The sequence below is a fragment of the Rhinoraja longicauda genome, chromosome 1 (genome assembly GCF_053455715.1).
Source record: "Rhinoraja longicauda isolate Sanriku21f chromosome 1, sRhiLon1.1, whole genome shotgun sequence".
Taxonomy (NCBI): Eukaryota; Metazoa; Chordata; class Chondrichthyes; order Rajiformes; family Arhynchobatidae; genus Rhinoraja; species Rhinoraja longicauda.
In genome coordinates, this window is record NC_135953.1 from 31,465,186 (window position 1) to 31,485,744 (window position 20,559).

Here is a 20,559-nt window from a genome sequence, read left to right on the forward strand (position 1 = left end):
GAGAAAAGTCTTAATTGCATCATAGTTTGCACGGTTTCTAAATCTGAGTCTGTTACTCAAATATACATTACGATCACATTTTTCCAACAGAAATAGGAAATACAACATTGTATTTGCGTTACATTTTGTGACTGAGTATTGAACACTTGAAGCAAGGATCAGCTTTTGCACTCTTGTTTGATAAAACTTCTATCTTTATGGGAAAATGTTTAAACTTGTATTTTTTGCACTTTAAATTGATGGTTTCATAATCAAGTGAAACTATATACCTCTCAAACTGAACATAAGATTGCGTTAAGGTACTCCCAATATTGTTTTGGCCCATCTTTTTTTCCGAACTATCTAATGTAGTTGAAAAAGTTCAAGAAATATATGAGATTTTGCATTTTAATGCTCACGAGGACAATTAGAACAATTCAAATATTTAATGAATTCTTGGTCTGAGAATGCACTGATTTCTAATGTTTCATTGCCTTGCAGTTGCTTTATCTGTACAATAATAATGTGCTCATACAAACAACTGAAACTTTAATATATGAAATAATATGGAAAAAAACTATTCATGTTTTTAAAGAGCAGTGATTATCTAACCTGGGTAACTTGTATGATATTGTAGATCAAGCAACATTGAAAGTAGACTCATCATTGGTTCATAGACATGTTAAAGCCAAGAATTATTAGGTAAATGAAGTGAAAAACAAGAAAAACTAAAATGGTACATGTATGTATGTATACAAATTGAGATGTTGCTGGTTCTGTAACATTACTTTGGAATTGATTAAAAAAAGGTCTGACTGTTTCAGACTTGGAGGTTTTGAAGTTTCTCTTCATGTCATTGATAGGGCCTATAATTATGCACAGTTCATTTTCTGTGCTTGCTTCACAATTAGAGAAGCTTTCATTCTCATCTTCTAACAATTGGCTTCTGCAGTTGCTTGTTTTTTCCAGTGTTTCTGCCATCTGTTTCTTAATTCCACCAGCAAGAAAACATTTTTTTTCACCAATTTGATATTTTGAGTGAATTATTCCATCTGCAATATAATTGTTCACCAGCGTTGGTGCTTTTCAGCTATTCTTAAAATCAAACCAGCATTTGACAAAAGCTACCTAGCAATTATCGAGCTCAATATTAAACTGCTGATCAAATCTGGCAATATGCTGATCATTATGGTTCACTGGTACATTTAGGGTCACGTTTTACATGTGAATTCTTTAAGGGACCCTTTTAAAAATATATATCTATAATTTGTTAAGTAAATTTTATGATAGCAACTCATTTCATCTAATGTGAAAAATCATCAGTTCAAAATCTTACCTTTGCAGAAATTAATATGCAAAGTTAATTTATTCTACTATTCGACATTTATTTGTTTCTAGGAAGGTTTTACACCACTGATCCAGGCTGCACAGAACAACCATGCCGAAGTGTGCCTTTACCTGATAGACCAAGGGGCGGATATTGATACACAAGACAAGAATGGCAGGTAAAAATGGCGTTAACGAGATCTAAATCATAATTGCACAGTATTCTAGACTGCATAATTTTAATTGATTATTTCTTCTATTTTTTATCCTGATCCTCTACTAAAATCTGTTAATTATAGCTTTGCAGCAGAATAAAAATATTCTAAAACAATGTGAAATTGGCTGCACCAAAATTGGTTTGAATATAATCTGTGATTACCAATGGGTTAAGGTGTTTGCAATAAAAATTGAATGTTGTACATCAGTTTCCAACAAACAAACAATACGTATCATTGTTATTATGCATCAATGCATCGACGGAGCAAAAACAAGTGCCTAAATACACAGTGGTTTAAAATTTATTTCTATGATCTCATTTGCCTCCACCCATTTGAACCCTGTTCTAAGCTGTTATCTCCTCAAATCTATTTAGTAATTTACTCACTGCCTTGTTCTATTTGTACCATGGATTATCAACTACCAAAAGAAGGGTGGCACAGCTGTTGGAGCTGCTGCCTCATAGCGCTCAAGATCTGGGTTTGATCCTAACGTCGGGTGCTGTCTGTGTGGAGTTTGCACATTCTCCCTGTGACCACGTGGGTTTCCGCCAGGTGCTCCGATTTCTTCCCACAACCCAAAGACATGTGGGTTTGTAGATTAATTGGCCTCTGTAAATTGCCCCTATGGTGTAGGTAGTGGATGCAAAAGTGGATAACGAAATAGTGACAGTGGGTAATCAGTGGTCAGTATGGACTCAGTGGACTGAAGGACCTATTTCCATGCTGTATCTCTAAAACTATAAAAAACAATATTGACATATCTCTTAGACACGGAAACAGACCCTTCAGCCCAATACGTCCATGCTGACCAAAATACCACATCTGAGCTATTTGTCTGGGCCTGCCCCATCTATATACTAATACTCTAATTTGTTTGTTTGTTTGTTCCTGAACTACTGCCAAAATGGTACAAGATAGCACAACACTTTTAGGCCCACCTTACTCAACGTCGTCCCTTTGGAAGAAGTTTCATTGAAATCGGTGTTATATTTTGAGTTATTCACATTTTAATTTAAGTTATTCACATTTAAATCTATCTCCTAGGGAGGGAGGAGGGAGGGAGAGAGGGAGGATAAGGGGGGTTGAGGGGGATGGAGGGGAAGGGGAGGGGAGGTTTGAGGGGGGGGGAGGGGAAGGGGAGGGGCGGGTGGAGGGAGAGGGGGAGGGAGAGAGGAGAGGGGAGGGTGAGGAGAGGGTGCTGCACCAATGCAGGAGAGGTTTGGGACCAACGGGTCCACCTGGTCTAGTATTCATCTAAACCTTTTCTATCCATATACCTGTCCAAATATCTTAAAAGTTATTATTGTAGCAGCCTGCTCTACTTCCTCTGGCAGTTCATTCCATATGGCCGTGACTCTCTGTGTGAAATAGTTTGCCCCTTTGGTTCCTATTAAATCTTTTCCCTTCCACCTTAAACCTATGCCCCATAGTTTTTGATTCCCATACCTTGGGAAAGAGACTCCACGATATCACCCTACCTATTCCCCTCATAATTTCATACACCTTTTTAAGATCACTCCTTATCCTCATATGCTGCAGGGGAAAAGTCCTAGGTTGCCCAACCTCTCTTTATAGTGTGACCCTCAAATCCGAGCAACATCCCCATAAATCTTCTCTGCAGTCTTTCCATTATAATGGCATCTTTCCGACATTAAGGTGACCAAGATGGAACACAATACTTCAAGTGCAGCCTCCCCAATGTGCATGTGCATATTTATTTGCCTCTGTACTCCACAATTTGAGATTTGCAAAAGAAAAAAATCACATGTGGTTAAAGTACACATTGTCAGATTTTAATAAAGGCAATTTTTATACATTTCGATTTCACCATGTAGAAATTACAGCTGTGTTTAAAATGGCCTTTATTAAAATCTGACAAAGTGCACTTTAACCCCATGTGATTTTTTTCTATTACAAATCTCAAATTGTGGAGTACAGAGGTAAATAAATAAAAGATGGGTCTTTGTCCCAAACATTAAGGAGGGCACTGTAAAAGTGCTAGTATATTTTCTCCTATTGGTGATATTAAAGGTGGAAAGACTGAGAAAGTGAATCCATATTCAGAACGTTGAGCATCTAATAACATTTAATGTAATATGTTTATTGGAATTGTTTTGACAACAGTTAGTCTTCTCTCATAAAGTTAATGTTGCCCAGACTTGCTGAAGTATTTTTTCCCTCCACGTGTTTCCAGATGGCATCTGAAATATTTGATTCCTGAGGTTAGACCAAGATGTAATGCACTGTCAGAAATATCAGTTTCTATTATATTTTGTGTTAACTTTCCAAGGACATTCATTTTATTTTGTCTGCAGCGTTGCCAAGAAAAGTGATGACATATAACGAGCATTTATTTATAGAAGATTGTCTTTTTTTTTTAATATCACTGATCGTAGTGGGTAGCACTTAATGATGACGAGAGAAGCAGTCACACAAGTACTTTGACCAGTTCAGTTGCAGATCCATTGATGATCTGATGTGATGCAAAAACATTGGAATGAACAACTTAATTTTAAACTTTGAATATTGCCTTTGAAACAACCTGGCGTAACACCGATATATACTGGTTTTAAATATAAACAAACTTCCACATTCAGCTCCTTCTTCATTATATTGTTACAATTCAGTTCAATCTTTCCTAGATAACAAATGCAGCAAATGCAATGCCTGCATTACGTAACTTTTCTACAGACTTTTCGGAGTGTAGTTTGTAAATGTGACTTGGAACATGATTAAACAAGTTTCTTTCGTTCATCATCTACATTGAAATTCATCATTGACAAAACTATGCACTGGTCGGCTTCTTAAAACTATGCACTGGTAGGCTTCTTAAAACTTCCCAGAAGGCGCACAACAAAATAAACAGGGCAGTTTCTAGGAATTCAAGGATGGGCTACAAGGTATTTACCCTGCCATGAGTTTTAACGATAGTTTCATGTAACACCATGACTTGGAGATGGATACCATGGGTACAGGGTAGTGAATGTCAGTATTGTAAATTGCATAGCAAAGCATGTTTTCCTCAGCCAACAATGTTAATTATAGAGTTTGGCAGCTTTTTTAAGATTTTTGAATTGTGTCAAGAAGCTTTGTTCATTGATTTTGTACGTGTGCAGCTGAGTGATTTATATTCAATTGGTTACATAAACTTGGAATTAATAATGGGGACATGGTTCTCATGACCTATCGGGTTCATTAGTGTCCCTCAGACAATACTTGATTTTGCCTTCATAGATTTCAGACCTACCAGTGTAGATGATAAACTGAGGCTCCAGCAAGCCAGTCATTCATACTGACAAGTGATGAACATTAAGCATTGGGTTTGGCTGCATCTCATGAATTAATTCATTAACAGTCCAATTAAATAAGTTCAGCCGTCCAACTATATCACACCCCACCCCCCAGCCTGTAGTCACCTATTACCTGCTATGTTTTGTCGTGCCCCTCCACTCTTCTACCTTTCTATCCACCGTCCATGCAATCACTCTGAAGAAGGGTCCTGACTCAAAATGTCAGCTATCCACGTTCTCCAGGGATGTTGCCTGACCTGCTGAGTTACTCCAGCAATTGTGTCTTTCCTTGGTGAACTAGCATCTGTAGTTCCTTATTTTGGCCAATTACTACAGATTAATTCCACCATGGGTTTGCATGTACCAAGCATGATTAGTACTGTCTCTATTCAGAAAGGTGGTACTGTTACTCAAAATATAGATGTAACATCATCAATCCCCATGGAGTTTAGATCTGACTCTGGTGTAGCTGAATTGGACTGCAACAATCCTACTACAGTTAAATGTTATGGTCAAATGGAGGACCCAGCTTTTACCAGCAGGAAGAACCCACCTAACAATGGTTTTAATGGATTGTCAGTTGTTTATATTATACAACTGAGGATTGAAATTAATTCATACTTATAACCTGATTTACCTTGATTTTGCACACCATTGCTCTTCTTCATCACAATAAAGAATCTTAAGTATACATGGATTCCTTTGATAATTACAAAATCTTTTGTAAGTTTTGTTGTTGGGTATGTTCATAAGAGATTTGAGTGAATCACACTATTTTTTGTTCTTTTACTCTCCCCCCCACCCCCAGGACTGCTGTAATGTTGGCCTGTGAGCACGGTAGTGGAAACGCTGTTGAAACTTTGGTCAAGAAGGGCGCCAACTTGAAGTTAGTAGATGCATTGGGTCATGATGCACTTCATTACTACAGGCTCTCAGGAAATGCCGATATCCTGCATTTCCTGCAGGCTGCACTTAAAAAGGTCTCTGAGGATCCTGGTACGTGTCCTATCTGCTTATGATCGAGGAAGCCTTTGAATTTATGCAAAATCAATTTGAAGTTTTTTGGTTGCAGATCAATTTTCCAGAAATATGAAGCATCATTTTGAATATCCCACTTCCTGCGTTTAACATAATTGCACGTTATTTTAAAAAAATCATATTGTTAATGGTGTATCTAAGTTGAGCAGTCTAGGGATTTTGAAGGGGGAAAAAAAACACTTGTATATGTCTAGCCTCTTGATTACAGTTGTCCCAAAGCATTTTGCAAGCAATGAAGCACTTGTGAATTGTAGTGGTTCTTGTAATGTAAGTCAACATGGACTGAATTGCATGTAATGAGATCCCACAAAGACCAGGTTAACAAGTAACTAAATATTGGCACAACCGCTTATTCTTGCTCCAGTTCACTGAACATTATGACTCTCCTTTTCCTATTCCACTCCTCTGTTTCTGGTGCTGACCTGAACTCTTACTTAAAGATTTGACGGCACGATGCCCTCTCACCTCCACTTCTCCACAATGAGGCAAGGGGTGAGGCCCAAAATTGGGGTGACTTAGGCCTTGCCTAAAGGATTCCTTCATTAATTTGTTAAAGCTGGTTGCATATGTTTCAAGTTTTATTGTGATATAATTCATGTTTCTCAGCCAAAAATCTCTCCTTGATAAAGTAGAAACCATTATATTTTGAAAATTGTAAAGGGATTAATTACTCAAATTATATTTGTAAGAGATGTAGAAATTTTGTGTTTTGCTGCCATCTGGTGGATGTAGGATAAGCATGAGTTCATGAATCATCCTTTTTTTGCGATTCTTAGCAATGAAAAATAGCAATGGAAAATATATTTTGTCCCAGTGAGTGTGGAAAAGCAACTTGTACAGGTTTACAAATTGTTTTTAAAATATGTTCTCAGGTTATGGTCGTTGCTAACTAGGTTGGTCTTGCAATAATGGTCAGCATCCTTTTATAACCACTGTAGTTTTTAATGAAGACACATACAGTGGACCAGATTGTCCAACTGGATGACCATCTACCGTTCACCTTGTGACGATGGCCACAATGTGGAGTGAACTGAGGTTTGGCAACCTGGCCCTATAATATATTTTGTCTTGCGCCAGAGGCATCTGCAAGTTGGGGATGTTATCACCTGACTGTTGCACGCAATTTCCTCTGCTTCTCAGGTGAATGACATTGAAAACTTGAGCTTGGCTATGCCCTTTTTTTTATGGGATCAGATGTAGCCTTGTACCCATTCCCCATCCCAAAAGGAAATCTGAGCAAGCTCACAAGGGTTTCATTGTCGATTACCTGAACACAAGCAGGAATTAGAAAATAAAAGTAAACATATTGAAACAGCTCATGCTCATTTAAATTTTTACCCAACATTCCTTTACTACTTGGCTGTACTTTGGGCAGACAATTACATAGGCACATATTGTTCACATAATGTCCACCGTTGGAATCCCAAACTGACTCAAAAGCTCAGTTTATTCTGCGCTGTGTTTAGTTTCTCTTTTACACTCCCCGATATACTCATGCATGGTGTGATTTGCCTGAATAGCACACGAATAAAAGTTTTTTTTTAACTGTATCTTGAAATACCTGACAAAATAAGACTCAGTTGCAAAGAGGGCCTCTATGTCCTAGGTTCAGGTGTTTGGAAATTAGTTTGTTGGAATTATTGTATTGAAGACTGAGCTATAGTCAATAAATAGCAGTCTGATGTAGATGTACTTGATATCCAAATGTTCCAGGGATGAGTGCAGGGCCAGTGTGATGGTATCTGTCATGGACATGAGGTGGCTGTAGGTGAATTGCAGTGGATCAAGTCTGTCTGGGAGGCTGGAGATGAAGTGCACCAGGATCAGCCTCTCGAAGCGTCATAATGGTGGATGTCAGAGCCACCAGATGGTAGTCGTTGAGGGTGCTTTTCTTTGGCACCGGGATGATGGTAGTCTTAATGCAGGTGGGGAGCTCGGAGGGAGGAGGAACATATTAAAGCATGTCTGTGACTACACCCAGCAGCTGGTACACGCAGCTCCCGAGGACATGGCTGGGACGGCTCCCATAGCCATGGCTCCATCGGGGCCAGGTGCTTTCTGTTGGTTCACTTTCAGGAAGGCCGACCTGATATATATGACGTTGGCCATGGGCACAGGTGCACCCAAGGTTGTTGGGCAGGGGATATAATTGCATTGACCATCTGTTCAAAGCGAGCATAGAATGCATTGCTCATTGTGGAGGGATGAGTTGTTGCCCGTGATACTGCTTAACTTCACTCTGTGGCCTATTATGACAAGCAAGCCTTTCCACATTCGACTGGTGCCCCGTAGTCATGCTGGGACTCTAACTTGGTTCAGAATTTTCTCTAGGGTGGCTTTGCAAGGGTCATAAGTGGATTTCTTATACATGTCATGATAGCCTGACCTGAATGCCATGGACTTGGACGAGGCAGGTGGGACTAGTGTAGCTGGGACATGTTGGCCGGTGTGGGCAAATTGGGCCGAAGGGCCTGTTTCCACGATGATCACTCTATGACTTCACCAGGGAGTTGATGTTAGTGAATTAATAATGGTAATCTCATTAAATAATAGGTGTCCCTTGTTGATGGTGGTCCTATAATCCACGTAAGATCATTGGGGCAGCTAGAATGGTTAAGGCAAGGAAATGGCCTTGAAAAATTACTGGTGTCTCTGATTGGTAAGATTGACCTCCAGAAAAAGCACTTTCCTCATTTGTTTCAATTTCCCTTTTCCACTCTTTTGTGCTAGAGGCAGAAAAGTGGTCAGCTCGAAGGATTGAATAAGCCAGCTATGTTATCTGAAGTTTCTGATTAGATTGAATGCTAAGCTCATCAGGAAACTGTGTTTGAATGAGTGCCAACATAAGGGCAGGGTGGGAGGAGATATTGAAGAACCGGATGTAATCGAGCTGATTGTGTTTACTGATGTAGTTAGTTGATGAAAAAGAAAATGATTACATAGGAATTCAACACAAATTACCAGCTAGTTTCCTAGTTGATGCTGTAAACACATTTTATAAGTTAGAATGAAATCATTATTCCATTTCCATACGCAGACTTCATTGTGGTATATTGTGGAATGGCTGTTCCTGTACTCCCAACATTTAGTTTAATATGTAGCTTGGTGCTCAAGATTTTCAACTTGATCGATGTGCTTCCATTGTGAGAAACTGCAAAAAGTTAGAGAACCACTCTGTTATACTTGATCATACAATCACACTCCTTTCAGCTTCTGGAGCTGAATAGGAACATCCTTTCTTTTGAGCTGTTCATTTAGATCATCATTGGCTTTTGATTGTTATTTTTGTTTTTTCAAGATCTGTTGTTATGTTTTTTGTTAATTAATTGTATTTCTCGTTTCTCAATAAGCAATGCATACTACCATACTTTGCCTCTTTTATCTGACAGATTTGTATCAATTTTGTTGAATGAGACATTGTTGAATATTTCACAATTAAATTAGGTTTATATGGTTGCACAGATAAAGACATGCTCTTCCCGTCTATCACATTACAGCTTGTGATGTTAATCTAGGGTCCCAAACCAGAAACTCCATTTCAGTTGTACTCCAGGAAAGATTTCAAGGCATCAGAATTTTTTTTAAATGAAAGCAGTTTGAGAAGTTGTCATGCAAGAAGCTAAATGTTTTTGTATTTACCACGGTCCGTCTGACCTGTGCTGCTCCAGGGTCAGTGTAGATGTCCTTGTGATATAAGAAAATGTAAGAGCCGGCCACAGGGCCCCTTGAGCCCACCCTGCCATTCAAGCTGATTGTACCTGGCCTGTCGAGTCTCACTCCCTCTTCTGTGCCAGTTCTCCATAACCCTTAATTCCATCATCTCTCAAAAATCTCCACTTTAGTAATGATTAATAATCTGGTCATCACCCTCTGGGGCAGAGGATTTCAGAGACTCACCTGCCTCTGAGAAAAGAATTGGGCTTCGATCTCCCTATTTGGGAAGTGGTGTTGCAGCAATTTTTTTAAATTGCGCTGAAAATCGAGGTTACCTCTGACATAACAGGAAGTCAGGGCGATCAGTGACTGTTCTCATTTCATAATTCAGAAAGTAATCATTATGCCATTTGTCAATCTAATCAATTCCTGTCTGGTCACTTGTCATGCTAAGAAATGGAAAGTTCTCAATGTTCCTTTCAGCTGGAAAGAGTTAAGAAAAGATTTGCCGGGATATTACAAGACTATGTTAACGATGATGAATGTCTGGGCACATGGAAACGCAGGGAATGGAGGGATATGAATTATGTGCCGGCAGAATGCGATTAGTTAATCTTGGCATCATGTACGGCATAGACATTATGGGCTGTAGGGCCAGTTTCTGTGCTTTACTAATCTGGGTTTCAATGTAAGATATCGATAGAATTCTAGTATAGATGCAGTGTGTGAACACATTAGTGAAGTAAGAACTTCAATTGCACTGATAATCATGTTTTAAAAATCTTGTGCATAAAATAATAATTCCAGAACACAAGATTGACAATATGGTCTACATCAAACTTCCCATGATCAACACAAGAGTGAAGTAATGTGGCAATTGATTACATGCATGTAGTCTATGTACATTTAGATGTAGGATCTGGTCATCATGGTAGTTGAAACAGATTATGGTGATATGAATATAGCCAAACTTATTTCCATAGCAACACAAAAAGACTAGTATGACACGTTCAAAGTAACAATGGGTCAGACAGGGCTAACTAAAAATTAGCGGCATCATTTAAAACTGAGGTGGGGAATTAAGACCAGTGCAATTATATTCTTCAGATAACGTTGAAATCAAAGACTTGAAACAAATTGCTAAATTGCCGTGTTTGTATTGAATTTTGTCATAATGCATTAATTTGCCTTTTTCTTGTTTCTTTAACCAGATATGAAATCTGCACAAATATCCAAACAGGTGAAGCTTAAACTTCTAACCTAATTTGACAGCTTACTTAAAGATGATATTATTAGTGCTTGCTATATAGTTTTAGCACAGTCACGATATTCCCATCAACAATGGATCAGTTATTTGCTTTGCCAATTATCTTTCATTCATTTATGTTATTACAGTTCTGTTTTTAATTAACCTTTTGTTTAGTACTTGAGTCAATAGCAGCTTATAAAAATCATCTTTCTGGTTTTCATGTTTTTATTCAGCATTTGGTGTCCTTCAGTCAAGCTAGCATGTGATGATCAGGATTATAAAATAATTCTATCGGACTAATTCCAGCAATGAATTAAGCTTTGCAAAATTTACTAAGATGGTTGAAGACATAACCGACTTTGTAAAAGATGGAATAGTCACTTCTATTCCTAGTTCAGAATGGATTTTTTTGTGGATTTCTTAAGAGTTTAGATTTTAGAACAAGGTGCCCTTGTTGGTTTTTAGCAATTCACGCTTATCCAACCTGTTTCCTTCAAATCCCATCAATAAGATAATTGAACATTCTCTACACCAGCTGTATGCCTCCATCTGAAATACACTATTTAAAAATTACGCCATGTGTCCCGAGATAAATTCTGAATGTTCCCACGTATTTTATGAAGTATAATGAAAATGTAGTCATTTATGTAATGAAGGAAACAGGTTGACCACAATGCAGGCAGCATGAACTCCCGAGCAGAAAATGGGCCGGCCCAAATATTTATCAAATGTTGACTGAGGAAGATTGCCCTGGACTGTGTACATAGGTTCAAACAGAAAAAGGGGTTCCGACCTGAAACATTGTCCGTCCATTCCCCTCACAGATGGTGCCCGACGAGCTGAGTTCCTCCAACACTTTGTGTTTGCTCAAGATTCCAGCAACTGTAGTTCCTTGTACCTGCACAGTTTCCCTCCTCTTTTTCAGAATAATCCCAAGGGGTATTTTGCTTCTGCTCGAGATGCAGATGAGGACTTAATGTAGTAACGTAGTACTGGAGTGTCAGCCCAGCTTTTGTGATTGAGCCTTTGAAGTGGGACTTAAACCTACAGCCTCTTTACTTGAACAATATTGCTAAGGACTGAACTAAAACTGACGCCCCACCCAAGCTATCATAGCAAAAGTAATTTTCTGTCATTCTGGCTGCCACTTGTTATCCTTCATTTTCACCTAACCTCTGCATGGTGTTTCCTTTTGTCATCATAAAGAAGACTGGGATGTTCTTTCAAGTAAAGAGCACAATAAAATGCAGTTTGGAGATTAACCACAGTAGCAAGGTAGAAACAAGGGAATGCAGGTACTGGCTTACGAAAATCAACACAAAGTCCTGGGATAAATTAGTGGGTCAGACAGTATCTCTGGAGAACATAGGTGATATTTTGGATTGGGGCTCTTCTTCAGACTGATATTAGGGCAAATGGAAGAGAGGAGGGCAGGAGAAAAACTTGTAGATAATAGGTTGATACAAGTGAGGAGGGGGAGATAGGCAGATGATTGGGCAAAGACTGGAGATTAAAAGACAGAAGGTGTGAGATAAAAGTATGTAGAGTTGTGAATTGTGAAGCTAGAAGAAGGAATGTAGGTAGAAGGGGAGTGAGAGTGGTCACTGAGGCTAAGCTTGTCTCGCTGGTGTACAGGAGGCCACATCAGTAACACCGGATGTAGTTGATGAGGTTAGACGAGGTGCACGTGAGCCTCTGTCTCACCTGGAAGGACTGTTGGGGTCCCTGGATGGAGGCGGGAGGGGCTGGTTTGGGTGAGAAAGGATGTGAACCAAGGAGTTGCGGAAGGAACGGTCTCTGCAGAAAGCAGAAAGGGGTAAGATGGGAAGATATAATTGGTGATGGAAGGATGATGTGATGGATGCAGTGGCTGGTAGAGTGAATGGTGAGAACCCAGGGAACTCTATCATTGTTTGTTTATGGGTGAGGGTGAGCAAGAGTTGGAACTACTGGACATAGAAGAGACACAGATGAGGGATGCAATAATGACAGCAGTGGGGGTAAACCATGTTTACTAAAGAACGAGGACATCTTTGATGTCTTAGAATGGAAAGTCTCATCTTGGAACAGATGCAGCAGAGACAGAGTAGGGGGGTCATGTCTTTGCAAAAGGCACGGTGGGAGGAAATGTGGGAGAAAGAGGTATCAGAGATGGTCCAAATGAAGTTGAGGGTAGCAGTTAATAGTAGAGTTAATGAAATCAATGTTCTGCACAGGTTAATAGTAGAGTTAATGAAATCAATGTTCTGCACAGATGCAGCAGGCAGCTCTGATGTAGTCATCAAAGTAGTGGAGAAGCAGTAGGGGGATGGGGCCAATCTACATTTAGAACAAGGACTGTTCGACATAACCAACAAAAACCATGAGACCTCCCTGGTGGGGATGGAAGTGTAAAAGGACAGGACGCCCATGATAAAGCTGAGGCAATGGGGGTCTGAAAACTGAAAGTTAAGTTTGAAATGTGTGAGATCTCTGATTATAGGGACTGGACGGGAGGGCATAGGATGAAATCAGGGTAATTGGAGATGAGTTTGGTGGGGCAGGAGAAAGCAGAAACATTGGGTCTGCCAGGTTAGTCCTGCTTGTGGATTTTGGCAAGGAGATAAAAGTGGGCAGTGCAGGGTTGGGTTGTGGAGGGTAGATGGCCAGAGGTGATGAGATCAGAAACATATAGAAACATAGAAAATAGGTGCATGAGTAGGCCATTCGGCCCTTCGAGCCAGCACCGCCATTCAATATGATCATGGCTGATCATCCAAAATCAGTATCCCGTTCCTGCTTATTCTCTAAATCCCTTGATTCCGTTAACCCGAAGAGCAAAATCTAACTTTATCTTGAAAATATCCAGTGAATTGGCCTCCACTGCCTTCTGTGGCTGAGAACTCCACAGATTCACAACTCTCTGGGTTAAAATGTTTTTCCTCATCCCAGTCTTAAATGGCCTATCCCTTATTCTTAAACTGTGACCCCTGGTTCTGGACTCCCCCAACATGGGGAACATTTTTCCTGCAACTAGCCTGTCCAATCCTTTAAGAATTTTATATGTTTCTATACGTTCCCCTATCATCCTTCTAAATTCTAGTGAGTACAAGCCCAGTTGGCCCATTCTTTCCTCGTATATTAGTCCCGCCATCCCTAAAATTAACTCGGTCAACCTACGCCGCACTCCCTCAATAGCAAGAATATCCTTCCTCAAATTCGGAGACCAAAACTGCACACAATACTCCAGGTGTGCTCTCACCGGGGCCCTGTACAACTGCAGTAGGACCTCCTCGCTCCTAAACTCAAATCCTCTCGCAATGAAGGCGAACATGCCATGAGCTTTTTTCACTGCCTGCTGTACTTGCGTGCTTGCTTTCCGTGACTGATCTACAAGGACACCCAAGTCTCATTGAACCTCCCCTTTTCCTAATCTGACACCATTCAGATAATAATCTGCCTCCCTATTCTTGCCACCAAAGTGGATAACCTCACATTTATCCACATGAAACTGCACTCACATTTATCCACATTATACTGCAGCACGATGGCGCAGTGGTAGAGTTGCTGCCTTACGGAGCTTGTGGTGTCGGAAACCCGGGTTTGATTAGAAACCGCCTGGGAGATGATTGCCAGGTGTTCAACTGTGGTGTTATGGTCAGGGGGATAGATATAAGGTGTCTATGAGCTGGCACCTGTTCCCAGCACAGTAAAGTTCATCCTGCCAGACTATATCGGCACCTCCTTTATGTAACTAATGTAGTTAGGATACTGAAGGTGTGAATTTGAAGGTGTGCCAGTTTGGCAATTTAACTGTTATTAATCAATTAATGCCAGACTAAAACTTGTATCAACAAAGTAACCATGAAGCTACGAGATTGTATATTTTAAACTATCATTAAAGTTCTTCACAATGGAAGATCTACAGTCCTGCCTGTGACCCCCAGATCCACATCCACATGGTTCAATCTGAGGTGACCTCTGATGTGTTCTGGCAGCTTTCTCAATTTCATAAGAATAATTGGTGACCAAGCCACCAATTGCAATTTACTAAGAATGGATCATTAAAAAACACCGAAGCACATGATGATCATGGTTCAAAAAAATTGGTTATGAAGATATTTTCGGTGCAAGCATTTCAAAACATTGAATGGGAAAATATCAGGCTGCCCATCTAGAGACACTGGGGACAACTGATGCTGGAATCTTGAGCAAAAAAAAGGTGTTGGAGGAACTCGGCAAGTCAGGCAGCATCCGTGAAGGGGAAATGGACAGACAACGTTTCGAGTCAGGTAGGAGGGAAAAAGCTAGTAAAGAGAGTTAGCGGTGGTCCCAGCCTGGCAAGTGCTGGGTAGATAGGGTGGAGGATGGAGGGGGAGGTGATCGGTAAATGGATAGGAATAGTGACAAAGGCTACAGGTGAAGAGGAGACAAGAGGATATCAGATAAAGAATGAAGAGGACGAATGAAATATAAAGCCAAAGGGAAGGATATGGGTGGAAAGAGGGAGGCAAAAGTTGGGGGATAAAAGGGAAATGGGGTCTTGGAGCCCATTTATCATTGTCCCGTTCCCAGGTAGTACCTTGTGCGTTTGGTTCAAGAGATTTTGACCCTCGGTGTCTTGTCACGTGGGAGTGTTACAAAACTGATAAATAAACAAAGACATTTATCGTAATTCCTCAAGTTTATCACAATTAGACCAGGGGAACAAACTAACCTGAGCATGTTGATTTATTCACAAAATGCTGGAGTAACTCAGCAGGTCAGGCAGCATCTCGGGAGAGAAGGAATGGGTGACGTTTCGGGTCATGCTGCCTGACCTGCTGAGTTACTCCAGCATTTTGTGAATAAATCGATTTGTACCAGCATCTGCAGTTATTTTCTTATACAACCTGAGCATGTTAATGGCTAGCCACAATTTGAATGATCTAAACCCTAACCTGACCAAACACTGAGGTAGGTCTCTGTCTTGAAATAATCTGATTTGTTATTTCCTACTTCATCCAGTCCTTCTCTGTGCAATTTATACATAACATCTCATCTCATCATCCTCTGCAGATCAAATCAAAGTAATTTGTGTAGGACACATAATCTATTCTCTTCGTGTTCATATAGATGCCAGTCAAAATTTGCTTCTGAGCCAAGTGCTAATGAGAAGAGCTTGGGGAAGGAACTTGATAGAGTATGAATTAGGTGTTTAAATGCTCTGCTCATGGTGGTGAGATGAAAATTCAGAGGGAATTTAAGAATGTAGTTGGTGTCATAAGATCATGAGATCATAAGTGATAGGAGTAGAATTAGGCCATTCGACCCATCAACTCTACTCTGCCATTCTCCTGCCCTCTCCCCAAAACCTCTGACATCCGTTCTAATCAAGAATATCTATCTCTGCCTTAATTATATGCACTGACTTTGCCCCCACAGCATTCTGTGGCACAGAATTTCACAGATTCACCACTCTCTGACTAAAGAAATTCCTCCTTATCTTCCTAAAAGAATGTCCTTTAATTCTGAGGCTATTACCTCTAGTCCTAGACTCTCCCACTAGTGGAAACATCCTCTCCACATCCACTCTATCCAAGCCTTTCATTATTCTGTACGTTTCAGTGTGAAAATTGTCACTGGGAGAGACTGAGAGGCAGCATTGGATAGATTTGATGCTTCTTAACTTCAGTGCTCTGGGAGAAACAGTATAGATTACCGAGGACAGAAATCTTGAGTTCGAACTTGATTCGGCAGTTGTTCAACTACATTACCAAATTGATAATCAGTAACCAAAATGGTGTCAATCGTGTGTCAAACTACACTTATGCCACTAATCTTGTTGTATCTCCTATTAGTGAAATTGTGGGTGCTGGTGTCTGCAGAAGTATGCAAAGCAATGCAGCACAATGATTTAGAGATGAGGATAGCAGTTCCACCAGATGAGGCTATTAAATGCATTCCGTGCATTCCAAACTCTATATTATGAGAATAAACCCAGCCTATCCCATCTCCCCTTATAATAACAATCCTCCATTCCAGAAAACAGCCTTGCAAATCTCTTCTGCACTCTCTGCTGGAGTTACAGAGTCATACAGCATGGAAACAGGCCCTTTGCCACAACTTTCCCATGCTGACCAAAATGCCCAATCTACACTCGTCCCACCTGCCCACATTTGGCCCCTAGCCCTCTATCCTTTCCTATCCAAGTACCTGTCCAAGTGTCTTTTAAACTGCCTCAGGTAGAATAACAACATCCTCTTATAGCCACTACCCTCTGAGTGAAAAGGTTTCCCCTCAGGTTCCTATTAAATCTTTCCATGCTCATCTTAAACCTCTGTTTATGATCCAATTACTTCTTCTGGCACAAAAGGACACCACAACGTGCTGGAGTAACTCAGCGTGTCAGGCAGCATTTCTGGAGAACATGGACAGGTGACTTTTCGGGTCGAGAGACCCTTCTTCTGATTCATGTGGCAGCTCGTTCCATACACCCACCACCCTCTGTGTGACAAAGTTACCCCACAGGTTCCTATTAAATCTTTTCCCCTCTCACCTTGATTCCCCATACTCTGGGTAAAAGACGTGTATTCACGCTATCTATTCCCCTCATGATCGTATACAGCTCTGTAAGATCATACCTCATCCTCCTATGCTCACTCCAAGGAATAATGTCCCAGCCTGAGCAACCTCTCCCTGTAGCTCATGTCCTCAAGTTCTGGCAAAATCTTTGTAAATCTTCTGTACATTCTTTCCAGCTTAACAACATCCTTCCTAAAGCAGGCTGGTCAAAACTGAACACAATACTCCAAATGCAGCCTCACCAACATCTTGTACAATTGTAACATCACATCCCAACTTCTATATTTGATACCCCGACTAATGAAGGCTAATGAAGGCGGCACGGTGGCGCAGCGGTAGAGTTGCTGCCTTACAGCGAATGCAGCGCCGGAGACTCGGGTTCGATGCTGACTAGGGGCGCTGTCTGTATGGAGTTTGTACGTTCTCCCCGTGACCTGCGTGGGTTTTCTCCGAGATCTTCGGTTTCCTCCCACACTCCAAAGACGTACAGGTATGTAGGTTAATTGGCTGGGCAAATGTAAAAAATTGTCCCTCGTGTGTAGGATAGTGTTAATGTGCGGGGATCGCTGGGCAGCGCGGACCCAGTGGGCCGAAGGGCCTGTTTCCGCGCTGTATATCTAAATCTAAATCTAAAAAAAAGAAGTTAATTTGCTGAAATTTTGCACGATGACCTATCTAGCTGTTTCGCCACATTCAAAGAACTATGTATCTGCACTCCAAGATCTCGCTGATCTCTGTGATACACCACAGGGCCCTGCCATTCACTGTGACTATGAAACACATGGAAATGTAGAGAAAGGAGAGATATGGATCATGTGCAGGCAGAGGATATCGGTTTAACTTGGTGTCATGTTCAGCACAGACATTGTGTGCCGATGGTCCTGTTACTGTGCTGTACTGTTCTATGTAACCTTTTTCACTATATAACTCCACCAATTTTTGTGTGGTCTGCAATCTTACTAATTGTGCCATCTAAATTCTCAACGTAAATATTGGTTGTCCATTCCAGCTGTTTGACCTTGGTCTAGCAGTTTATTTTTGCATCGGAAATGTGGTAACCAGATAACACATTGCAAGCTGTTTAGGTCAGAAGTGCTTGTCAGTACAGAGGCAACTGCTGTCTGTGTACACCAGCTCTTGTATAGTGAGTGCCTGATGCTTAATCTGATTTACCATTGAAGGTTATTAGGCTGCTCAAATGTGTTTTATTTAACTAAACTAAACTTATCTTCACCATTTGCCAGAGACTGATAGTTTCAAGCACATGTATGAGCTCAAATTGCCATGAAGCATCAGGCTAATAATAATTTCCTCATTTACATAGCATTAACTTCTAAAAACTTTGGTATGATGGAATAATTTGATTAATGTGGTTTTAGTCTTTATCAGTCTGGGTTTTTGATCCAACCAGCATCAAAATAACGATATAAAAATATTCAAAACTAAGTTAAGTTTTAATTATTTTGCTATTTTTCATTCCACCTTTCATGGATTTAAGAGATATTTACCTGAACCAAATGGCAGATGAGTGATACCCATCCATTTTTCACCTCCTTTCTATATTCTTCTGAACAAGGGTCATCTTTCTAAGGCATTCCAGTAGAAGGTCATTAACTTGAACAAGAATGACAAATTCCAGTCATCCATTGCAAGAAAGAGGGTTTGAATTTCATAAACCATGTGATTCTCAGCAGTTAACCTTATTATCTTATCTTTCTTACCAAAATAGTATTTCAAAAATAGTGTTAAAACATAGAACAGTACAGCTCAGGAACAGGCCCTTCGGGCCACAATGTCCATGCCATGCACGATGCCAAATTAATTCCTCTGCCTGCAGATGATCCATAATCCTCCATTCCCTGCAAATCCATGTTCCAGGCAACCATCCCTCTCTGTGTAAACAAAGCTTGCTCTGCACCTGTCCTTTACATTTTGTCCTTGTCATCTTAAAGCTATGTCCTCTAGTCCTTGACATTTTCACCCTGGCTAAAATGGAAAAGAAACTGGATAAATATAACATCATCCAGTTTCTTAGCTTATGTCTAAATTTGACCGGGGCCATTCGGTATTTTCAATTCACGTGTGAAATTGAAAGCTGATAACAGTAAGTGTGGCAGTGAAGTTCTCAGATTGCTGCAAAATCACCGACCTTCTCCAGGGAGGGAAATCTGCCATCCTTTCTCAATCTGTGATTATGTCAATATGAATTTGTCTATATTGCTTTTCAATTGGCCCAACAATTGACTTGAACAGTTATCTGCAGTTCAAAAAGATGGCTCACCACCATTTCCACTGAGCATAAAGGGATGGAGAGTAATGCTGACATCTCTGGAATAAAGACATTAAAGGATGTTGAAGGGAAAGGAGGGCCGCCAAGAGTTACCCGGCGAGGGGGGGGGGGGGCGGCGAGAGTGAAGGGGGACCCAGTGGGTGGGGGCGCATGGCGAGTATGAAGAGGAACCTGCCGGGAAGGGGGAAGCCTGCTGCCACGTGCGGCAATATTGTAACTTTGTCAGTGCCAAAACATGGCGACACTTGTGGTTGCAGGGGAAAGTGCCCGAGGATGGGGTGGTTTGGGTAGGAAGGGGCGAGTGGACCAGGGAGTCCACTGTCTAGGTGCGGTCTACTATATGGTTTTACTGGGTGGACACAAAATGCTGGAGTAACTCAGCGGGATAGGCAGCATCTCTGGAGAGAAGGAATGGGTGACGTTTCATGTCGAGACCCATCGTCAGCATTTCACTGTGCCTGGGTACATGTGACAATAAAGTATCATTGAATCATTGACATTTCTATCAATGGTAGAGCAAATGGGGTTGAATGATACATGGTTGAACCCTAATGCAATTGGATGAACATGAATAGTTGGACAGTTGTAAGGCCTGAGATGATTTAATAAATAAGCAAAAGAATAGCTTGACATTTCAGAATTTGAAGGTATAGACCTCTTGGGGGAAGTGCTACTTGGTTGCAAGCAATTTCTCAATATGATGGTATTTCAATTGCAGAGATTTCCCAACACCTAATTGGTTTTGATACCTCAAATTAGCCTGAAAAGCTAAGCACTCAGTGCAAAAAAGATTCTAACTAACCTTGCTTGCTTACCTTTAAAGACCAGGCTGACTGGAGATCTCTTTTTTTAGACTAGTTAAAGGGAGTGACTGTGAACACGTCTAACTAACCCTGCTGAGTATCTCAGAGCTCTCCTGCTCATTTGGTGTGGGTTGACTATTGAATAGCAAAACAGGATGATAAACTGCTT

The 20,559-nt window shown here is 40.6% G+C and overlaps 1 protein-coding gene across 4 annotated transcripts in view; it reads left to right on the forward strand.

Moving 5' to 3' along the window:
* Nucleotides 1-20,559, forward strand: part of rai14 (retinoic acid induced 14) — a 162,093-nt gene that overhangs the window by 127,276 nt on the left and 14,258 nt on the right. For all 4 annotated transcript variants that reach the window (XM_078427254.1, XM_078427173.1, XM_078427089.1 and 1 more), the window contains 3 exons: nt 1,378-1,484; nt 5,622-5,809; nt 10,717-10,745. In XM_078427254.1, the coding sequence (XP_078283380.1) occupies nt 1,378-1,484; nt 5,622-5,809; nt 10,717-10,745 (324 nt within the window). The remainder of the gene's footprint in view (nt 1-1,377; nt 1,485-5,621; nt 5,810-10,716; nt 10,746-20,559) is intronic.